Consider the following 21,465-nt stretch of genomic DNA (forward strand, 5'->3'; position numbering starts at 1 on the left):
CATGTAAGAGGGTAGATTCTACGTAAAGCGAGCGATCTATTCTAGAAACTTTTTAAGGTAGGTAATGAATTCTCTAAATTAATTATTATATCGCGCGGAACCCGCACACTTGTGTGTTCCTGAATCAGGGGAATCCTTTAATTTTCGAAAATTTATTTTTACTATTCTATTGTTAACGAAAATTAACTACTAATAAATTGTTAATTGCTAACATGCTATTAAAATTCCTAAAATTCTTGCAAAGGCGCTCGAGAGAAAGCCAGCCTTACTAGCTGTATTCGTAACTAAATAAAGAGTTTTGGTATTAATTATTTTCTCAGATAAATTCTTTAGTTACATGTTGACTAAAGGCCTTTAAAATGTTTATATTCTGGTTCTATTTATTTTATTAAAATTGTGACATACTAGTGAAAATTACAGTTACAATAAGAACAAAAATCAGTGCGCTGGAATAAGTTTTTAGATAGTCGCAATAGGCTGCTATATACCCGCTCACCGACCACAATCTAAACGGTTAAAGGTCTGGATTATGAACACACTTTACGCAGAGTTGGAGCTTCTCCTGAGACCTAACATGTAGTTACAAATGCTCCCGCACTTATACTCACATGTCTTAAAAATCTCTTCTTCAAGCTTTAAACAGTTTTTTTATTATTTTTACTTCTCTACTCCCCTGCCATTGTGTCCAGAGACTTTTTCTATCTCAATTTTTTTTACTCTCTCTAAATTTTACTTTTAGAAGATACAATATATTATTACAATAAAGTAGTTCCCGAATGGTGTTACGCGTCAGGCGAAACTACATCTAATACATGGGTAATTTTTTTTAAATTAAATATATAAAGGCGGCAAACGAAACCGAAACAGCGGGTCTTAAACAGTTAAAAAAATAATAAAGTTGTTATGGAATTTACTATTAAGTATGTTATGGAGAGACAGATACCCTGGCACAGGTATGTTTTTACTTAGAATGGTTACCAAATGTTACACATTATAATGACGAGGGCATAATTAATAAACTAATTTTATTATTTATTTATTTATGAATCCTTAAAAAATAGAGCCATCTCCGAAATGCACTATTTAAAGATTAAATAAAAAAAATATTATTTCTATTGCTTGGTCTTGTAGAATGAATTAAATGCCTATTTATTTACGCAATTTGATGATAAAATTAGGATATTTTTTTGATAGTTGTAGTATAGTTGAGTATACCTGCTATATTTTTATGGTTAAAATTGACACATTTCGTTTTATCAAATCTCATTTCGTAACATATTAATAACGAAGAAAGAAAAAAAATAAAATCAAAACAGAATTATAAATAAATACTATTATTGCTCAATATCCACGTCAAATGCCTACTTGGTGTAATAACCTGTTCACCACTATTATTTTATATTTCTTTTTTTTTACAATACATACTTATTGATGGCCGGGCACAACTAACGAGTTTGCCGCTGTTATTATGCTTTATTAACCTTTTTTGCGTTACGTTCAGTCTAATTGAAGACAACGAGGGATTAACTTACGGTGTTTTAATAGAATTATAAAAGTTACCGTATGCATAAGTATAATCAAACGTCTTTAGGCATTATAAAGTTTACTGCTGAATTTAGTTTTATAAAAAAGTAATATAATATAGGGTTTTTTCAACACTCCACTACATAGCTTTCATAAATCTTATTTCACAAATTGTATTCGTAGTTGAAGACTTATATAATAGAGAAGTAACTAGACTTAAATTAGAAAAATACTCCATTGTAATAATCGCTTTATTTATACATACAAATAGGAAAAAGGTAGGACGTAGCTATCGCTTCGGTATCATAATAGAGACAGTAAAGGTAGAAAATAAATAAACAAATGCTTTTATTGATCTGTAACAACAATTCTAGGTAACATTAAGTATTGTTTATTGGCCTAAGTGCGCATTTCATTTGAAGCTCAATACAACATTATTATACTAGAATAAAAAAAAGCAATTATGTAGTTAATCAATTATTAATTGTAAATAATTGCGTGATTGAATAGAAGCAGTTAACAAGGGCCAATATCACATAGCTTAACAGGTCTTAGTTTATTTTTTAAATTATTAACGGCATCGCAATACAAGAAACAAATGTTCCAATAGGAGTTACCATTGTCGCCGCACACGGGGCGATACAGATGGGGACAGGCATCGCAATTGAAATAGTTGTACGCTCGACATTGTCCTTGATACGATATAGTTAGAGGCTTTTCGTTATGACGACAACGTATTTTGTTTTCGCATTCAAGGGCGCAGTTGTTACCATATGTGTTTCCGTCACTTGCACAAACGGGATCGTCGATTTCAGGACAAAAGCATTCACATTCGCCTCTATAAACGATATTTAAGTGTTGATCCAATTTTTGAACTCTCTTGCTTTCACAGTTTAGTTTGCATTCGTTGTCATATGTGTTTCCGTCACTTCCGCAAACGGGATTATAGTCAGCAGTGCATGTACATATATCAGAGCATTCTCCTTTATAAGCAGCTGTTATATTTTGATTTCCGTTTTTATTTTTACAATCAAGATCACATTGATTAGAATAAGTTTTACCGTCGGTTCCACAAACGGGATTATAGTCAGCAGTGCATGCACATATATCAGAGCATTCTCCTTCATAAGCGACTGTGATATTTTGATTTCCGTTTTTATTTTTACAATCAAGATCACATTGATTAGAATAAGTTTTACCGTCGGTTCCACAAACGGGATTATAGTCAGCAGTGCATGTACATATATCAGAGCATTCTCCTTCATAAGCGACTGTGATATTTTGATTTCCGTTTTTATTTTTACAATCAAGATCACATTGATTAGAATAAGTTTTACCGTCGGTTCCACAAACGGGATTATAGTCAGCAGTGCATGCACATATATCAGAGCATTTTCCTTTATAAGCAGCTGTTATATTTTGATTTCCGTTTTTATTTTTACAATAAAGATCACATTGATTAGAATAAGTTTTACCGTCGGTTCCACAAACGGGATTATAGTCAGCAGTGCATGTACATATATCAGAGCATTCTCCTTCATAAGCGACTGTGATATTTTGATTTCCGTTTTTATTTTTACAATAAAGATCACATTGATTAGAATAAGTTTTACCGTCGGTTCCACAAACGGGATTATAGTCAGCAGTGCATGCACATATATCAGAGCATTCTCCTTCATAAGCGACTGTTACATTTTGATTTCCGTTTTTATTTTTACAATCAAGATCACATTGATTAGAATAAGTTTTACCGTCGGTTCCACAAACGGGATTATAGTCAGCAGTGCATGCACATATATCAGAGCATTTTCCTTTATAAGCAGCTGTTATATTTTGATTTCCGTTTTTATTTTTACAATCAAGATCACATTGATTAGAATAAGTTTTACCGTCGGTTCCACAAACGGGATTATAGTCAGCAGTGCATGCACATATATCAGAGCATTTTCCTTTATAAGCAGCTGTTATATTTTGATTTCCGTTTTTATTTTTACAATCAAGATCACATTGATTAGAATAAGTTTTACCGTCGGTTCCACAAACGGGATTATAGTCAGCAGTGCATGCACATATATCAGAGCATTCTCCTTCATAAGCGACTGTTACATTTTGATTTCCGTTTTTATTTTTACAATCAAGATCACATTGATTAGAATAAGTTTTACCGTCGGTTCCACAAACGGGATTATAGTCAGTAGTGCATGCACATATATCAGAGCATTTTCCTTTATAAGCAGCTGTTATATTTTGATTTCCGTTTTTATTTTTACAATCAAGATCACATTGATTAGAATAAGTTTTACCGTCGCTTCCGCAAACGGGATTAAAGTCAGCAGTGCATGTACATATATCAGAGCATTTTCCTTCATAAGCGACTGTGATATTTTGATTTCCGTTTTTATTTTTACAATCAAGATCACATTGATTAGAATAAGTTTTACCGTCGCTTCCGCAAACGGGATTATAGTCAGCAGTGCATGCACATATATCAGAGCATTCTCCTTCATAAGCGACTGTGATATTTTGATTTCCGTTTTTATTTTTACAATCAAGATCACATTGATTAGAATAAGTTTTACCGTCGGTTCCACAAACGGGATTATAGTCAGCAGTGCATGCACATATATCAGAGCATTTTCCTTTATAAGCAGCTGTTATATTTTGATTTCCGTTTTTATTTTTACAATCAAGATCACATTGATTAGAATAAGTTTTACCGTCGCTTCCGCAAACGGGATTATAGTCAGCAGTGCATGTACATATATCAGAGCATTCTCCTTCATAAGCGACTGTGATATTTTGATTTCCGTTTTTATTTTTACAATAAAGATCACATTGATTAGAATAAGTTTTACCGTCGGTTCCACAAACGGGATTATAGTCAGCAGTGCATGTACATATATCAGAGCATTCTCCTTCATAAGCGACTGTGATATTTTGATTTCCGTTTTTATTTTTACAATCAAGATCACATTGATTAGAATAAGTTTTACCGTCGGTTCCACAAACGGGATTATAGTCAGCAGTGCATGCACATATATCAGAGCATTTTCCTTTATAAGCAGCTGTTATATTTTGATTTCCGTTTTTATTTTTACAATCAAGATCACATTGATTAGAATAAGTTTTACCATCACTTCCACATATGGGGTCATAGTTAAATGGGCATGCACATATGTCAGAGCATTCTCCTTTATATACCACAGTTATATGCTTTCTTCCTTTTCTTTGTTGTTCTTTATCTTTACACCCCAAGACACATTCATTACTATATGTGTTTCCGTCGCTTCCGCAAACGGGATTATAGTCAGCAGTGCATGTACATATATCAGAGCATTCTCCTTCATAAGCGACTGTGATATTTTGATTTCCGTTTTTATTTTTACAATAAAGATCACATTGATTAGAATAAGTTTTACCGTCGGTTCCACAAACGGGATTATAGTCAGCAGTGCATGCACATATATCAGAGCATTTTCCTTTATAAGCAGCTGTTATATTTTGATTTCCGTTTTTATTTTTACAATCAAGATCACATTGATTAGAATAAGTTTTACCGTCGGTTCCACATACGGGGTCATAGTTAAATGGGCATGCATATATGTCAGAGCATTCTCCTTTATATACCACAGTTATATGCTTTCCTCCTTTTTTTTGTTGTTCTTTATCTTTACACTCCAAGACACATTCATTACTATATGTGTTTCCGTCGCTTCCGCAAACGGGATTATAGTCAGCAGTGCATGTACATATATCAGAGCATTCTCCTTCATAAGCGACTGTGATATTTTGATTTCCGTTTTTATTTTTACAATAAAGATCACATTGATTAGAATAAGTTTTACCGTCGGTTCCACAAACGGGATTATAGTCAGCAGTGCATGCACATATATCAGAGCATTCTCCTTCATAAGCGACTGTTACATTTTGATTTCCGTTTTTATTTTTACAATAAAGATCACATTGATTAGAATAAGTTTTACCGTCGGTTCCACAAACGGGATTATAGTCAGCAGTGCATGCACATATATCAGAGCATTTTCCTTTATAAGCAGCTGTTATATTTTGATTTCCGTTTTTATTTTTACAATCAAGATCACATTGATTAGAATAAGTTTTACCGTCGGTTCCACAAACGGGATTATAGTCAGCAGTGCATGCACATATATCAGAGCATTTTCCTTTATAAGCAGCTGTTATATTTTGATTTCCGTTTTTATTTTTACAATCAAGATCACATTGATTAGAATAAGTTTTACCATCGCTTCCGCAAACGGGATTATAGTCAGCAGTGCATGTACATATATCAGAGCATTCTCCTTCATAAGCGACTGTGATATTTTGATTTCCGTTTTTATTTTTACAATAAAGATCACATTGATTAGAATAAGTTTTACCGTCGGTTCCACAAACGGGATTATAGTCAGCAGTGCATGCACATATATCAGAGCATTCTCCTTTATAAGCAGCTGTTATATTTTGATTTCCGTTTTTATTTTTACAATCAAGATCACATTGATTAGAATAAGTTTTACCATCACTTCCGCATATGGGGTCATGGTTAAATGGGCATGCACATATGTCAGAGCATTCTCCTTTATATACCACAGTTATATGCTTTCTTCCTTTTCTTTGTTGTTCTTTATCTTTACACCCCAAGACACATTCATTACTATATGTGTTTCCGTCGCTTCCGCAAACGGGATTATAGTCAGCAGTGCATGCACATATATCAGAGCATTCTCCTTCATAAGCGACAGTTATATTTTGGTTTCCGTTTTTATTTTTACAATCAAGATCACATTGATTAGAATAAGTTTTACCGTCGGTTCCACAAACGGGATTATAGTCAGCAGTGCATGCACATATATCAGAGCATTTTCCTTTATAAGCAGCTGTTATATTTTGATTTCCGTTTTTATTTTTACAATCAAGATCACATTGATTAGAATAAGTTTTACCATCACTTCCACATATGGGGTCATAGTTAAATGGGCATGCACATATGTCAGAGCATTCTCCTTTATATACCACAGTTATATGCTTTCTTCCTTTTCTTTGTTGTTCTTTATCTTTACACCCCAAGACACATTCATTACTATATGTGTTTCCGTCGCTTCCGCAAACGGGATTATAGTCAGCAGTGCATGCACATATATCAGAGCATTCTCCTTCATAAGCGACAGTTATATTTTGGTTTCCGTTTTTATTTTTACAATCAAGATCACATTGATTAGAATAAGTTTTACCGTCGGTTCCACATACGGGGTCATAGTTAAATGGGCATGCACATATGTCAGAGCATTCTCCTTTATATACCACAGTTATATGCTTTCCTCCTTTTTTTTGTTGTTCTTTATCTTTACACTCCAAGACACATTCATTACTATATGTGTTTCCGTCGCTTCCGCAAACGGGATTATAGTCAGCAGTGCATGCACATATATCAGAGCATTCTCCTTCATAAGCGACTGTTATATTTCGGTTTCCGTTTTTATTTTTACAATCAAGATCACATTGATTAGAATAAGTTTTACCGTCGGTTCCACATATGGGGTCATAGTAAAATGGGCATGCACATATGTCAGAGCATTCTCCTTTATAAGCAGCTGTTGTATTTTGATTTCCATTTTTATTTTTACAATCAAGATCACATTGATTAGAATAAGTTTTACCATCACTTCCACATATGGGGTCATAGTTAAATGGGCATGCACATACATCAGAACATTCTCCTTTATATGCCACTGTTATATGCTTTCTTCCTTTTCTTTGTTGTTCTTTATCTTTACACCCCAAGACACATTCATTACTATATGTGTTTCCGTCGCTTCCGCAAACGGGATTATAGTCAGCAGTGCATATACAAATATCTGGGCATTCTCCTCTGCTAACAATAACTACTGGTTTTTTACCTTCTCGTTTTAACTTGTTATTTTGACATTCAAGTAAACATTCGTTGCTGTAAGTTTGTCTATCATCACCACATACTGGATCTAAATTTGCGGGACATGGACACAGGTCAGAACATTCTCCTTTATAAGCAACTTTTATGTTAGATTTTTCTTCTTTATTTTTACAATCTAGTACACATTTATTGCTGTACGTGTTCCCATCATCTCCACATACAGGTGCCAAATTTAATGGACATATACAAGGTGATTTACACTTACCCTTGCTGACCTCTTCTACACAAGGTTGTCTTTTTCTTTTCATTTCGTCGTTTATACATTTCAGTTCGCAATCATTCCCATATGTTTTTCCATCGCTACCACAAATAGGTTGATAGAGATTGGGACAAATGCATGGATGCAATGGTTCTTTACACTCACCATCATATAATTTTTTAATATGGTGTGATCTATTCAGTTCTGAATTTTTACAGGAGAGTACGCAATCGCTGCCGTATGTCTTGCCGTCACTGCCACAGACTGGGTTATAAATTCTAGTACAGACGCATGGATCACGAAGTGGGATCGTACTCCATGCTGGATGAGACATAAAAAGTAAGGCGGAAATATCTGTAAAAAAACGATTTATTTTAAAGGAAACATTCTAAAAAAAATTATCATAAAATTGATTAACCACACTCACAAAGTATCGACTTCATGTTGTCAAGCAACAATTCGCCATCAAGCTGATTATGCACTATCAAATTAAATACTCCAAATTTAATTTATACCATCTGTTGTTTGTTAAACTGGTAACTGATACGTGAAACACAATACATTTTCACATACCATGAGTAACGATGAATTTATGGTATTTAATTTAAGTCAACAATATAGGTTATTCTGGCTTTACTTGTTTATAATATCATTTAATAAATCTTATACTAGATGTCATGAAAATAATCTTTATATAAAACCTATCAAAATGAAGTTCACTAAATATCTAATTATCATATTACTTCATTAAAAAAAACAAAGCTGTCTTATCGAGAACTAGAATAGTTAAGATTGTAAAAATAAATTTTCCATAGTCTCCTATGATAACGCCTGCGATTTACCTGCGTATATTTAATTAAGATATACAATATACGAGTAGTATGGTCAAACCCATAATTTATAGCACTCACAGAGCATGGTAGAGCTACATTATGTCTTAAGTTTTAACTGCGCTCTTACTCTGTAACTTCCTATAGCGATCCCGATCCCAGTACTGAGTTTCTATTCGCGATTCCAAGGTTGCGGGCTGCGGCATAAGCGTTGCGGATATTACAGATGTGCATCGAAATTGCATACAAAAGCGTCGAGATTGGTATCGCTTTCGCTATTGTAAGTTACAGAGTAAGGGTGCTGAACCAAACTTATATAAATGAAGGATTTCTTGATGGTTATGATTGGTAGGCAGCCTCATTTTCAATCAAACAGCTGTTTTGTGACAAACTATACGTACGAAACCTTTTTAACTGAGATTAAAAACATCCGCCCGTTTTAATGTTCTAGATACAAAATCTTTATATTATTTCAGTGAACATATTTGAAAAACAATGGCTTTTTATATTTATAATAAGACAAATTAAGTTACTTTTAGTCAACATATTTTTTTCAATATATTTTACACCTCTTTATAAACATACCGAATAATAAGTGCAGCTGTTTAAATGTCATTTATATTTTTTATTGTTTGATACAAATAAAAATTATTGGAGACAAGTGAGGGGTGAACTGTACAAAAAAATTTCAATGTCTGTTGTTATCGAAAACATTTTTTAAGTTTAATTCGACTTAATTTCACACATTTTTTGTTATTGCAACATATCCTTTTTAAATAAAATATAACTGTATGTTGAATTCACTTTAATTTCGTCATAGTTTTTACCGAAATATGTATTATATGAGAAAAATGTGTTATTTAACACAAATCTCCAAATAATAACACGTGCGATGACTAGAGAGCCGTTTTGGCGAGTTCCTAATATGCAGAATATTCATTCTGATTGAATTTTTAAAGTCGCTGAAGCTGATTAACATAACTCATAAAAATAACATTTTTTATAGATTCTTTATAATTATACTTATAAATACTTTTTAATCTCGTCATTTACTTGACACTTCAATTATTCGAATCGGACAGGAGCTATGCTTAAAAACGCAAACTTTAACATAAACGTTGTACATTTGTACAACGAAACATTTTTTGTAATAAAGTGAATTACGGTTTTAAACCAAATTGGATTCTTCTAAAATTTTAATATTAAATGTCCCATCGATTTGTCGTGATCAGTGTTGGCCACTAGGGCTTCAGCGTGCGACACTCATACCTGAGGTCGTAGGTTCGATCCCCGGCTGTGCACCAATGGATTTGCTTACAATGTGCGCATTTAACATTAGCTCGAACGGTGAAATCGGCTTGCCTTAGACCCAAAAAGTCGACGGCTTGCGTCAGGCACAGAAGGCCGATCACTTACTTGCCTATTCTATTTACATATGATCATGAAACATATACAGAAATCTGAGGCCCAGACCTGAAAGGGTTGTAGCGCCATTGATTAATTAATAGGTTTGTAGTGAAGAAAATAATAATTCGGTATATAAGACTTTATTAAAATAGTATTTAGCTTCTTATGAATGTCTTCACGTTTTGTGTCATAAGAGCGTAAGAGTTTAATATTTTGAATATGTGTGACATTCGCCAAAGTATTTAACGAATATGTTCTTTTCTTTTTCCTTTACGTCTTTACTTCGTTGACAGTAAAATTCGCATATATTTGGATAAGTATATCCATCGCTACCACACACAGGTGCAAATATTTCAGGGCAGAGACATTGCCCACAACGACCCTTTGCTTTAATAGATATTAATGCTTTATCTTTTAATTTCTTGTTTTTACAGTTAAGCTGACATTCATTTTCATATGTCTCATCATCACTTCCACAGACTGGATCGTAAATATTGTAGCAATAACATTCTTTGCAAAGTCCTATATTTTTAATAGTGACAGGGAATTGTATTACTTTGTCTTTTTTTCCTGAAGTTTTATCTTGAACAACAATATCTGTTGTTTGTTTATCTTCGCTTTTAGTAATTTCTATTCCTTCATATTCATCGCGTTTATATCTGGGGTGTGAATAATCATCGTATCCATTTTCCCCGTAAGAGAATCGATACGAATTATAATAATTTGGTAGGAGTCCATCTGTGTATCCAAAAGTATTGTATTTATAATAATTGTTGTAGTTATTACCGTACCGATTAATATATTTAGTGTTTTCATATTCATGTGGGAATAACTTGTAAGGTGGTCTTAAATTTTTGTTAACACAGTCTAGTATACAATAGTTTTTATAAGACTTTTGATCACTGCCACATACAGGTTGAACTATATCTAAACACTTGCAAGGGTACGTACATGCCCCTTTCTTAACAATTTCAATTGGTGTTAGGCCAGATTCTTCAATCTGTTTATTTTCACACTCTAACATGCATGGACTTTTATAAGTTTGGCCGTCACTTCCACACACGTTTTCTTCCCGAGATTTACAATCACAATTTACTTTACATAAACCTGTATAAGCTATATTAACATATTTATCTGGATCTATCAATTCCTTGTTTTTGCACATAAGTTCACATTCATTTGTATATGTTTTTCCATCTGTTCCACAAACTGGTTCGTAAATATCCGAGCAGATGCAATCATCAGAACATTTTCCGTAACTTACAACTATTAAAGGTTTTTCACCTTTTTTTTGTAGTTCTCGGTTTTTGCAGTTTAAAAGGCATTCATTCCCAAACGTTATACCACCAATACAGCAAATAGGTTGATAAGTTTTGGGACAAAAACAATTGATATCATCTTTACACTCACCTTCATAAGATATATATACTTTAATATCTTTTTTATTTTCAGTATTGTAACATTTTACTTCACATTCATTAGCATATGTTTTTCCATCCGACCCACAGACTGGTGAATAGATTTTAGAACACAGACAGCCGTCTTCTTTTTTACATTCTGCTGGGTAGGCAATAGTAACTGGATTTTTAGTATTTTCGATACTGTAACATTTTAGTTCGCATTCATTAGCATATGTTTTTCCATCCGACCCACAGACTGGTGAATAGATTTTGGAACACAGACAGCCTTCTTCCTTTTTACATTCTCCTGGGTTTGCAATAGTAACTAGATCTTTATTATTTTCGATATTGTAACATTTAAGTTCGCATTCATTAGCATATGTTTTTCCATCCGATCCACAGACTGGTGCATAGATTTTAGAACACCGACAATCTACTTCCTTTTTACATTCTCCTGAGTATGCAATAATTACTTGATCTTTTTTATTTTTGATATTATAACATGCTAGTTCACACTTGTTATTGTAAGTATTCCCATCTGATCCACAAACAGGGTCCACATAAAGCGGGCAGAAGCATTCTTCTTCTTTACACTCTCCTTCATATACTCTAGTAACAGTAGGATCTTTGTTATTTTCTTCATTATAACATTTAAGCAAACACTCATTATTATACGTTTTTCCATCGGATCCACAAATCGGTAAGTAAATTTTAGTACAAACACAAGCCTTTTCCTTTTTACATTCTCCGTCATATGATATTTTTATTGAGGTATCGTTTTTATTTTCATTGTTCTTACATTTCAAAAGACACTCGTTGTTGTAGGTTTCTCCGTCTGAACCACAAACAGGTTGGTATATTTTCGTACAAACACAGCTCTCTTCTTTTTTACATTCTCCGTCATATTTTGTGGTTACTAGAGGCCCTTTTGCAATGCCACTATTAAAACATTTTAGTTCGCAGTCGTTGTCGTAAGTTTTTCCGTCCGACCCGCATATTGGTTTATAGATTTTCGTGCATACACAAGACTGACGCGAGAATCGAGTAGCTTCAGTTGTATACGCTTGAATGAACAGGACTGCATACAACCCTGAAAAATTACAGTATATTAAATTAAGAGACATATTTGCCTATATTTTTGTAAAATTTTAATACTTTATACTCACCAAGCGCGATATCAATAAGTTTTTTACGCGCCATCGTGTATAGTTCTATAACTAAAATGCACAAATAATAACAATGTAGATTAATGTTAGCACAAATTGTAAACGGAAATATAACAATTAATATTGTACATGATTGTAGGATTTGTTTTATAATTGTATTTATATTTGAATATGCTATGCATTAATTATTGAAGTTTTTAGTGTCTATATGTATATTAGAATAGTAAATAAGAACTATGCAAATCAAGGAATAAAAAGAAGATTATTTATTTTATTCATTTATACACCCGAAATACATACCTTAATTAGTACTAAACAAATACGATACGACTATATCGTAAAATAAATGAAATATTATAAAATATGAAATACATATGATAATTGTGTAACGCTCCTTTGAACCGACTCTGCGAACATATAAATATAGCGTGATAGTGACGGTATAATCTTTATTACAAATTAAATATATTTTTATACATCACGGTATTAAACACAAGCTTTGCATCAGACAATTTTCCATTAGCATCACTACAATGGTCTTTAATATAAAACTTAAAACGTTTTCTAAATATCGAACCCAGGACTTTACGCGTAAACTGTATATAATACGAGTAAAGCAGTGATTAAAGCTATACAATAGAAACTTAGGATCTATAAATCTCACAAAAATTACTATTTCCTTGCTGCATGTATTGGAATTGAAGCAATACGAATTCATTTACACAAACAAACCTCATTACTTAAGACAAAAGTATTATAATCTATTTTAAATAAGTTTCAATTGTTTTAACGAGACTAATGGAGTAAAATAACAATATCGCACGATTAATTGCCAGTAAGCTATGCGTTGCTGGCTTTTAAAGACAACTTTGTCGTGCTTCCGTTAAAATTGTAAATGAAATTAATGAAGAATATGAAATAATATTTTTTTATGTATACAAGGCCACTGATGTTATGTGATACCGCCCATGAACGCTCACATTGCCAGAAGGCACGAAATTGCGTTTTAAGAATTGGTACGCTCTTTTCTTGAAGGACCCTAAGCAGAACTGGTTCGGAAATACTTCAGTTACCTTTGTTAAGTACATAATAAAATTTTAATATTCTATTGCTTTATTATGAATTAACGATTAGTCAAGTAGGTACATATTTGTATATAAATACGGTGAGATTATGATACTTATTTCTTTTTCTAACAAATTAAACAATGACAATATTCTTAAACTACATAGTAGTAATAATTAAAAATGTATAAATAGAAAATTCAAAGCAATTTAAAGGTTGGTCCCTGTGGCAGTACTAATCCTGGCAGCATTTCATTACTGTATTGCGCTACTTAAGGTAGGTTAAGTATATTGAAATCACCGTATAGTGTAATAATATCTATAGAAAAAAACAGTGACTATTCAAGTGACAATTTTAGCTACAGAGTTCAAGACCGACGTAATTAAAATTCCATATCGTTATTAACTTTGTTACGGATAATACAAATCGTGCGTACGCGCACAGGAATCTGTTGCGTGATACATGCAATTGTATAATTTGAGAAGCAAAATATTATATCATTATTGCCGAAAACATATTTTCATACATAATGTATCCTGAATTCTAATTGCTTATAATGACCAATTATCTCGTATTCAGATGTATAGGATTTCGTATATTTAGTATTTTCAAAGACCTCGAAACACGAATACAAATATTTCAAATAAGTGTATACATATCATGCTATCAAAATATTATATATTCATGTAAGTACGATGTATGTATACGAAAACAGTATATGAATGCTTCTAATTACAGCCAGGTCTCAAAAGAGCCTAGAACTAACAAAAAATTGGCGATAAACTTTATTTTATACAAAATGTTTGCTATGTTATATTGTTACATGAAATATGTAAACACTATTTCTCGAAATTAATGATTATTAATGAAAATAATGATATTAATTAATTAATTAATGAGAGTTTATTATTATTAGTTGGAGACGGAGATCGGTACAGCTATTTCCGGTTACGCTGATGTGTTATCCGACCAAATAGAAGAAGCCTTGCAAAATGTCAGGTATGACGGTACCGCTGTTGGACATCCACGGCTATTTTGTTTTCTAGTTTTTTTGGACTTGGACTTCAACCAAATTTTCCGTGAGTTCTTGACCAAATGCCGCAAATCCGATCCTCCTAGGGGTCTCCCTTTAAGTGGGACGTTCTATACGAAACTGTAAAAGTTATCCTCCTAACTCCTCGAAATAAAAAGCGAAGAATGCATGAAACATGGGAATTAAGCTTATATAGAACTATATATGTATGTAAAAATTATACGGTAGGTTATACTGAACATAGCAATACTACAAAGACAAGAAGGACCTAGAATCTTCTAATCTTGTTTGAATGTTCGAGGATAGCGTAGTCTGTCTTTCGGGAATTTTGTTAACGTTTTTGACATTCATGCGCTAAGACGCATCTTAACTGAATTAGCGTAATATGATTTGTTTTTAATCGCAAGCTGTAGTGGATAGAATTTTTCATAAAAGCTAATAATTTGAAAACATTAACAACTTATTATTATGTAGAAATAACATCATTTAAAACGTACATTATACATATATGTATAAACAAATTAACTAGTTGCTATTGTGAGCTTAATTGTATAAATTACTAAATACAAATTTAAAAGGTAATTTATATTAAATTAGTATACATATATGAGATCACAATCTTTTCGTTGGTATTAAGGAGAAAAATTCCATCAAATTATATCGGTACCATTTTCAATATATCCTACTTTTATTTATACTTTTCTTAAACTACACAAAAATTTCACAATGCATTTAAATTTTTCAATAACATTATCTATATGTAATTGTGTGTAAAAATTATAAACAAACTAAATTACTTGAATATAGAACGATCTAGCCTCTGTGGTGGCTTTTAATCATAACTTACTTTTATACGTATTCAGATATTATGTACCCCAGCTAAATTGTTCAACGTTGCTCGTGTTTTTCCTTATTGAAATAAAATATTTGCGAGTTCCGCTCAGTTTGATCCTGTAGCTGAACCTCTGTTATTGTTTTGCGCTGACCGAGTTTTGTCATACAATTTTATTAGGAGGGTAATAAAAATATAGCCCGGTTTGTTTTAGGAATTTTTTCCTACATGAGAGTAGCTTTTTATATGAACTTTACTGAGAAATACGAAATATTCTTACAGTATTATAAAAGTAGCTTTACGTAGTGATATATGTAGGTATTAAGAAATACATTGTCTCGTTTTTTTTGTTTCCATATCATATAATCTCGACTATTTCTGACATTATCTGCGCGTAAATCAAATATTGCGACGAGGTATTTTTTCACCATTTTAAACTATATAAATAAATTATTCAATATTTATAACACTGCGAACAAAGGACAGTGTTTTATGGCGCCAAAACTAATGACGTTACCGCGCATGCGCTGAAGCTGACGGGTGCTGCCACAGAGAAGTTATAATATGCTATACACTACGCATTCGAGTAGCGTCCGGTTAACCAAGTGACAAAAATACCAGTAATAATTTATACCAACGATTTTTGGCTTTGAACTGTTATCTTGAAATCTGTTCTTAGTTTAAAATTGAGTTTTGTTTAGTTTTGAATCAGAATTAATGATATGAACGTAGAAAAGTATTTACAAACTACATTATAAGCATATTCCACAGTTTTATTGTGTAATTATTGGAATTTTCCTATTATACAGAAATATGATAGATTCGGGAATAACGAGTGGCGATGTGGAATCAATCTTCGGCAAATGTGATTACACTCACGTACAAAACGAATTACGTTTTTGCTAAATCACGCGTTGCCAAAACGCGCTATCAAATCAATGGATACTATATCTCTAGGCTGAAATTTTTAGTACGATATAAATCATTTATACAATAATGTAGACTTGATGGATTTTATTGATCTTTTGATGTTTCTTTACTTTTGATTGATTTATCAAGTATTTGGTTTGGAGTACTACAAATTGTAATATTACTTGACGTGATCACTGCTATTTAGTCGACGATCATTTGATTTTTAGTAGTGAGTCGGTCGTTTCCTCTAAACAAATTATAATATTTATTATATTAAATACGAATTTAATGTTATGTACTTATTATATCCTTATTGTGCCATCTCCTTACGAAGGTTGGCGATCATCATGACTAGTTTAATTTTGGATGCCGCGCTAGTGCTTTGACCAAACCATTGTCTTCGTCAGGTTTTTCAGGCAGGTCTCCTTCTACCTAGCACTTGTATGATTAGTTCGGACACGTTTTAAGTGTCCAAGAAACTTAAGTTTCCTTTTCTTAACCGTCATAAGCAATTCTTGGTTCTTCTGTATTCTATCCAGCACGATTGTATTTCGTATGGGGTCCGTCCAATATATTTTAAGCATACGTAGATAAACCCAGATCTCAAACGCTTTCAGTTTTTTGGACATATTCCCCGTCAGTATCTAAGATAGGCGCATAAATCTTAACCGCTCGAATCCACTTTATAAGTGGATATAAGAAAGGAAGTAGTCAAAGAAAAAAGATGATTGCCTCATTCTTTGGTTGGAAAGGTCATTTCACGATAGTTGTGCTAGAAGATGGAAGGACCGTTACTGCAGACTAGTACGTCAATCGTTGTGTGCCTGTTGTCTTGGAAAAAAAATCGATAGCAGCGGCCTCAAAGCAGGATCCTCCTTCACGGCGACAATGCTTCAGCGCACTCCGCAAAACGGATGGTTGAATGTTTGACTATGGCAGGTGTCGAGATAATGAGTCCTCCGCCATACAGTCCTGACCTGGCGCCCTACAACTTTCATTTATTCCCAAGTACTAAAGATAAAATTCGAGGTATTCGAGACCATTCAAGATGCGGCAAAAGCGGACGAAATTGCCTAAGAAAGAATGGGCCCACTCCTCTTCTCAGTGGTTCCATCGAATGCGACGTTGTGTATAGAGCAACTGAGATTACTTCAAAAAATAATAAAAGTATTGGCAACTTTCTACATTAAGCCGTTTTACTTTTTCTTAACATTGACAGTGTTCTAAACAGTGTTACCTAGGTATGTCAGTCAGAGACCAAATGTGATTTAATAGACTTACTTTAATTCTACTAACGAGTGAATGGCCAAGAATTACGTGGTTGATGTGTATCCAGGCTCCGCTCGCGAATATATCTCATTAACAGAAACAGTAGTTCTAATACAGTCAGAATACTGCAACCGAAGAATATGTTAAATACTCCGCCTAGTTGTCCTGAAAAAAGGTAGAGACTATACCATATCTGTGTAATATAAAAAGTTAGTTATCTGTGTATTTCAACGTGAATAATGCGTCAAACCTCTAGGCATATAGGCAATAGAAGTAAGTGATACCTACCGCCTACCGGTGTAATTTGAAAATCAAAAAGTGGTATATACAATAAATAATTGAAACGTTAGAAGAACCCGAAAATAATGCTCAAAGGTTACCAGGCCATTAATTTAAAAAAAATAACTTGTAAAGAACTTAACTTACCAAACAAATTATACCTCGAAAAATATGACCGCCGAGAGTAAACTGTCTTTGTATAGCCATGTACATACAGCCTTATTATGGTCACTTTGCTTAGATCCAGATTATCACTGCGAATGTTACTTAAATAAAGAATCTAAGCCATCATTAAGTGAAACTTATTTCATATTTAATATAATAGAATGTTTATTGGAGAATTTAATTACTTTATTCTAATCACTAAGTTTAATTTTAAAACTACACTTATATGTTTTAGATTAAGAGAAATATAGCTGTATTTAGCTTCCAATACAATTTTGTAATATATGTTTTTATTTAATATAGGAAACATGCCAGACTCATTACAAATCCATCGATTGCGCTACATATAAGAAAATAATGTTTAAGAGTGAAAACAATAATATAATAAAGGCAGACTGAAAGATCGTTTGAAGGCAATAAAGCCTGTTTTCAAGCAAACTTCTACTGATTTTTGCAAACTACGTTAAATAAATAAATGTATGAAGTTTAAGTGAGCAGTGTTGGCCTTCAGCGTTCAACTCTCAACCCTAAGATCATAGGTCCGATCACAAGCTGTGCACCAATGGAATTTCTTTATATATATTCATTTATTATCCACTCTCTCTGTGTCTGATCATTTAATCGCCAATTAGATTGACAAATAATCATAAAATAGATAAAGAAATCTGAGGCCTGCTCTGAAAAGGTTGTAACGCCATTGCTTTAATTGTTTTTTTATAAAGTATAAGCCAAAGATAAAGATAAAAATAAGTAATTAAGATAAGAATTATTAATTCTTTGTTAGTTATTTGTAGGATGAAAACGGACAGTGTTAAGCTAGATGATTCAGCGTGAGATTCTCATTCCTGAGGTCGTAGGTGCAAACAGACTGTGTAACTATATGCACATCTACTCACTACTCGCTCGCATTACTACAATGACGGACTTCAGCGTGAGGAAACCGGCATACCCAAAAAGCCAACGGCGTTTGCCGAAAACATACATACTTAAAATTTGAGTGTTTTAATATAAAAACAATAAAACAAAAACTAATAATTTAGTAAAAAACTGTATCGTGATAGATACAGCTCCCATAGAAGATACAACTCTAGGTAAATGGCAAAAAAGGCATTTGCAAAATAATCAGGTGTAATTTTGTTTCCAAGTGTGATCAAATTTCGTCGTTCGGCACTTGATAGATACAGTGCATACTCTATATAACGTCCCTCTATTTAACGATGAACTCCCTAAAGTGTCGAAATAAATTGACTTTGGTTGGTTTAGCTTGTCTTCCATACAATGATACACTGCATAGCAATACACTCAATAACGACAACAACTGTATTAAAGTACTTTTTAAGTTGCTAAAATTAGTCAAAAACTGCGCAGCTGTGTAAGTTCTTTTGACGCTTTACTATCCTAGCCCGCAATAAACTCGACTGTCGGCATAATGCATACGAAATTTCTAAGAAATTAATTATTTTGTTTACAAATTTTCATTGATTGCTTGTGTATACTGTGGTTGACCATGTCTAATAAGTAGGAGTTATGGATTATCCATACGTTTTTCTTCTCTCAATTTAACGATACTCTATAACGACATAAACTGCACAGTTCCATCAGAGTCATTATATAGGGTTTTCACTGTACATAGAGTAGCTACAGACCGGCTGACTAACACATACAAATGTTTAGAGTATATATTTTTTATAACTTACTAGAATGCATCATATGTAGGCGTGTCTGGAGTTAAAGGGAACGAAAAATGCCTCATGATTAGCTTCTCGTTATCGCAAGATAATGGACAATAGCAAACTTTAAATCGAACTGAAATACATTTCAGACTTATAATTCATTACTAGCATCAGGCCTTTTAGACAAAGGAAACTATTGAAGATGAAATAATGTTAACGGATGGCCCTTAATTCAAATTAAGAACTTAAATAAAAATAAATAAATACCTTACACCCTACGGCAACATTACCTAGGTACCTATGATATACGCCAAGAGAATTGCTTGGAGAAATATTGTTACAATTACTGAACCAATTTGAAGAAATTTGGAAATACCTGATATGTTCTTAACTTTGTGGACGAATACATATTCCTGAAAATAGATCATACACACTACATACTGATAACTTTATTTTCTTAAGTCGTTTAGTAGTATACCTGCAGCTGTTCTGGCGCATGCTAACTCTCTTGGACCACACATGGGCAATCCAAGTACGGGAGGATAATTCAAAAGAGCGCACTTACACTGCAATGCCACTTGCTCCATTTCACACTCTAACTTGCAGTAGCGTCTGAAAAAGATAAGAGACGGGAGACGGAAGCTCAAACTAGTGCTAGCCTAGGAATTTGGTTCTTTATTCACTTTCGAGTCCGCTTCGAAACTCTGTAACCCCTAGTAGATTTAAATATTAATGTATTTGTACATTACCATGGTGTTAGCAGTGGTATGGATATTGAGAGCATCATAATTGCATACAAACACGTCACGATACGGCTATGGGAAGTTACTGAGAGCGCATGAATTTTCATATGAACAAGCAAAAAGCTTGGCTATGCATCTTACGATTGACATTTGAAAATAATCAAGTAATATTAATTACTATTTATTTCCAAAAAGAATAAAATTGTATGCATTGAATAATGTGAGATTCCCAAGTCCTTTTAAGTGAATAATCCAGCTGTATGAAAAGTCAGAATGAATATTTGTGTAATACTAGATCTTTCATAAGAAAGTTACTAAAAAAATAGTGTAATTACATTTCTAATTTCAGTTTTTTCTCCCAATGGTTTTCAAAAAATACGCAATGCGTAACACTCGTGAGCGCATGGGTCAACGAGTTAGTGTAATGTGTATTAGTATATAACTACATGTCAGGTCTCAATAGCATCTCCAAATACGTAAGGTGTGTTCAGAAAGCAGTCCTTTAATCGCTTTTTTAAATAACATACAAAAAATTGTTTTGATTATGACATTAATTGTGAATTAGTCTCCTAGTTTTATTTTTAATATATAATGTCAAAGTTATGTTAATACACAATATACCTGTGATATACGGGAAAGTATTTAAGTGGTTCATCAGTTAAGTAGCAACGGCGAAGATTTGGACTGAGGTTTCGCGCTTCCCCAGTTAGCTGAATGGACGACGTTGTAAAGCCTGCCCAAACCTCTATACCAGGAGGTACAGGTGTACCGTTGGATAAGACATCAACATACATATTTCCGGGGTTTTTCGTGCTTATCTGTACCAAAGAATTTTTAAAGAAACGATAATGGTTATACTTAAATCAAGTGTCGTTGTTTCTCAATTAAAGTGTAAATAAATAATGAAAAATACTTTCAAAAGACTCTATACTTTCATTATTAAATATATCATCATCAAATTTGTTTTACCTAATCTAAGTATTATCCCTAATTATATATA

At 33.0% G+C, this 21,465-nt stretch overlaps 2 protein-coding genes across 2 annotated transcripts; both read right to left on the minus strand.

Moving 5' to 3' along the window:
• Nucleotides 1–1,757: 1,757 nt before the first annotated feature.
• On the minus strand, nt 1,758–8,209 carry LOC123711165 (balbiani ring protein 3-like). The gene is made up of 2 exons (XM_045663612.1): nt 8,119–8,209; nt 1,758–8,045 (listed from the first exon to the last, which is right to left on the minus strand). The coding sequence occupies exons 1-2, from the start codon at nt 8,132–8,134 to the stop codon at nt 2,041–2,043; spliced, it is 6,021 nt and encodes a 2,006-aa protein (XP_045519568.1). The 5' UTR covers nt 8,135–8,209; the 3' UTR covers nt 1,758–2,040.
• Nucleotides 8,210–10,558: 2,349 nt separating this feature from the next.
• LOC123710654 (serine protease inhibitor dipetalogastin-like) lies at nt 10,559–12,528 on the minus strand. Its single transcript, XM_045662690.1, has 4 exons — nt 12,495–12,528; nt 11,339–12,253; nt 10,884–10,945; nt 10,559–10,666 (listed from the first exon to the last, which is right to left on the minus strand). The coding sequence occupies exons 1-4, from the start codon at nt 12,526–12,528 to the stop codon at nt 10,559–10,561; spliced, it is 1,119 nt and encodes a 372-aa protein (XP_045518646.1).
• Nucleotides 12,529–21,465: the final 8,937 nt, after the last annotated feature.

This window comes from Pieris brassicae, chromosome 6, assembly GCF_905147105.1.
Source record: "Pieris brassicae chromosome 6, ilPieBrab1.1, whole genome shotgun sequence".
In the NCBI taxonomy this organism is placed as follows: Eukaryota; Metazoa; Arthropoda; class Insecta; order Lepidoptera; family Pieridae; genus Pieris; species Pieris brassicae.

Bases quoted from the DNA above. Each gene is read 5' to 3' on its own strand.
- LOC123710654 (XM_045662690.1), bottom strand. From the start codon at position 12,528: ATGGCGCGTAAAAAACTTATTGATATCGCGCTTG. The intron at 12,254-12,494 runs GTGAGTATAAAG...GCATTGCAAAAG, and splicing joins ACTTATTGATATCGCGCTTG to GGCCTCTAGTAACCACAAAA. The intron at 10,946-11,338 runs GTGAGTGTAAAG...CATGCATGTTAG, and splicing joins AGTATATATATCTTATGAAG to AGTGTGAAAATAAACAGATT.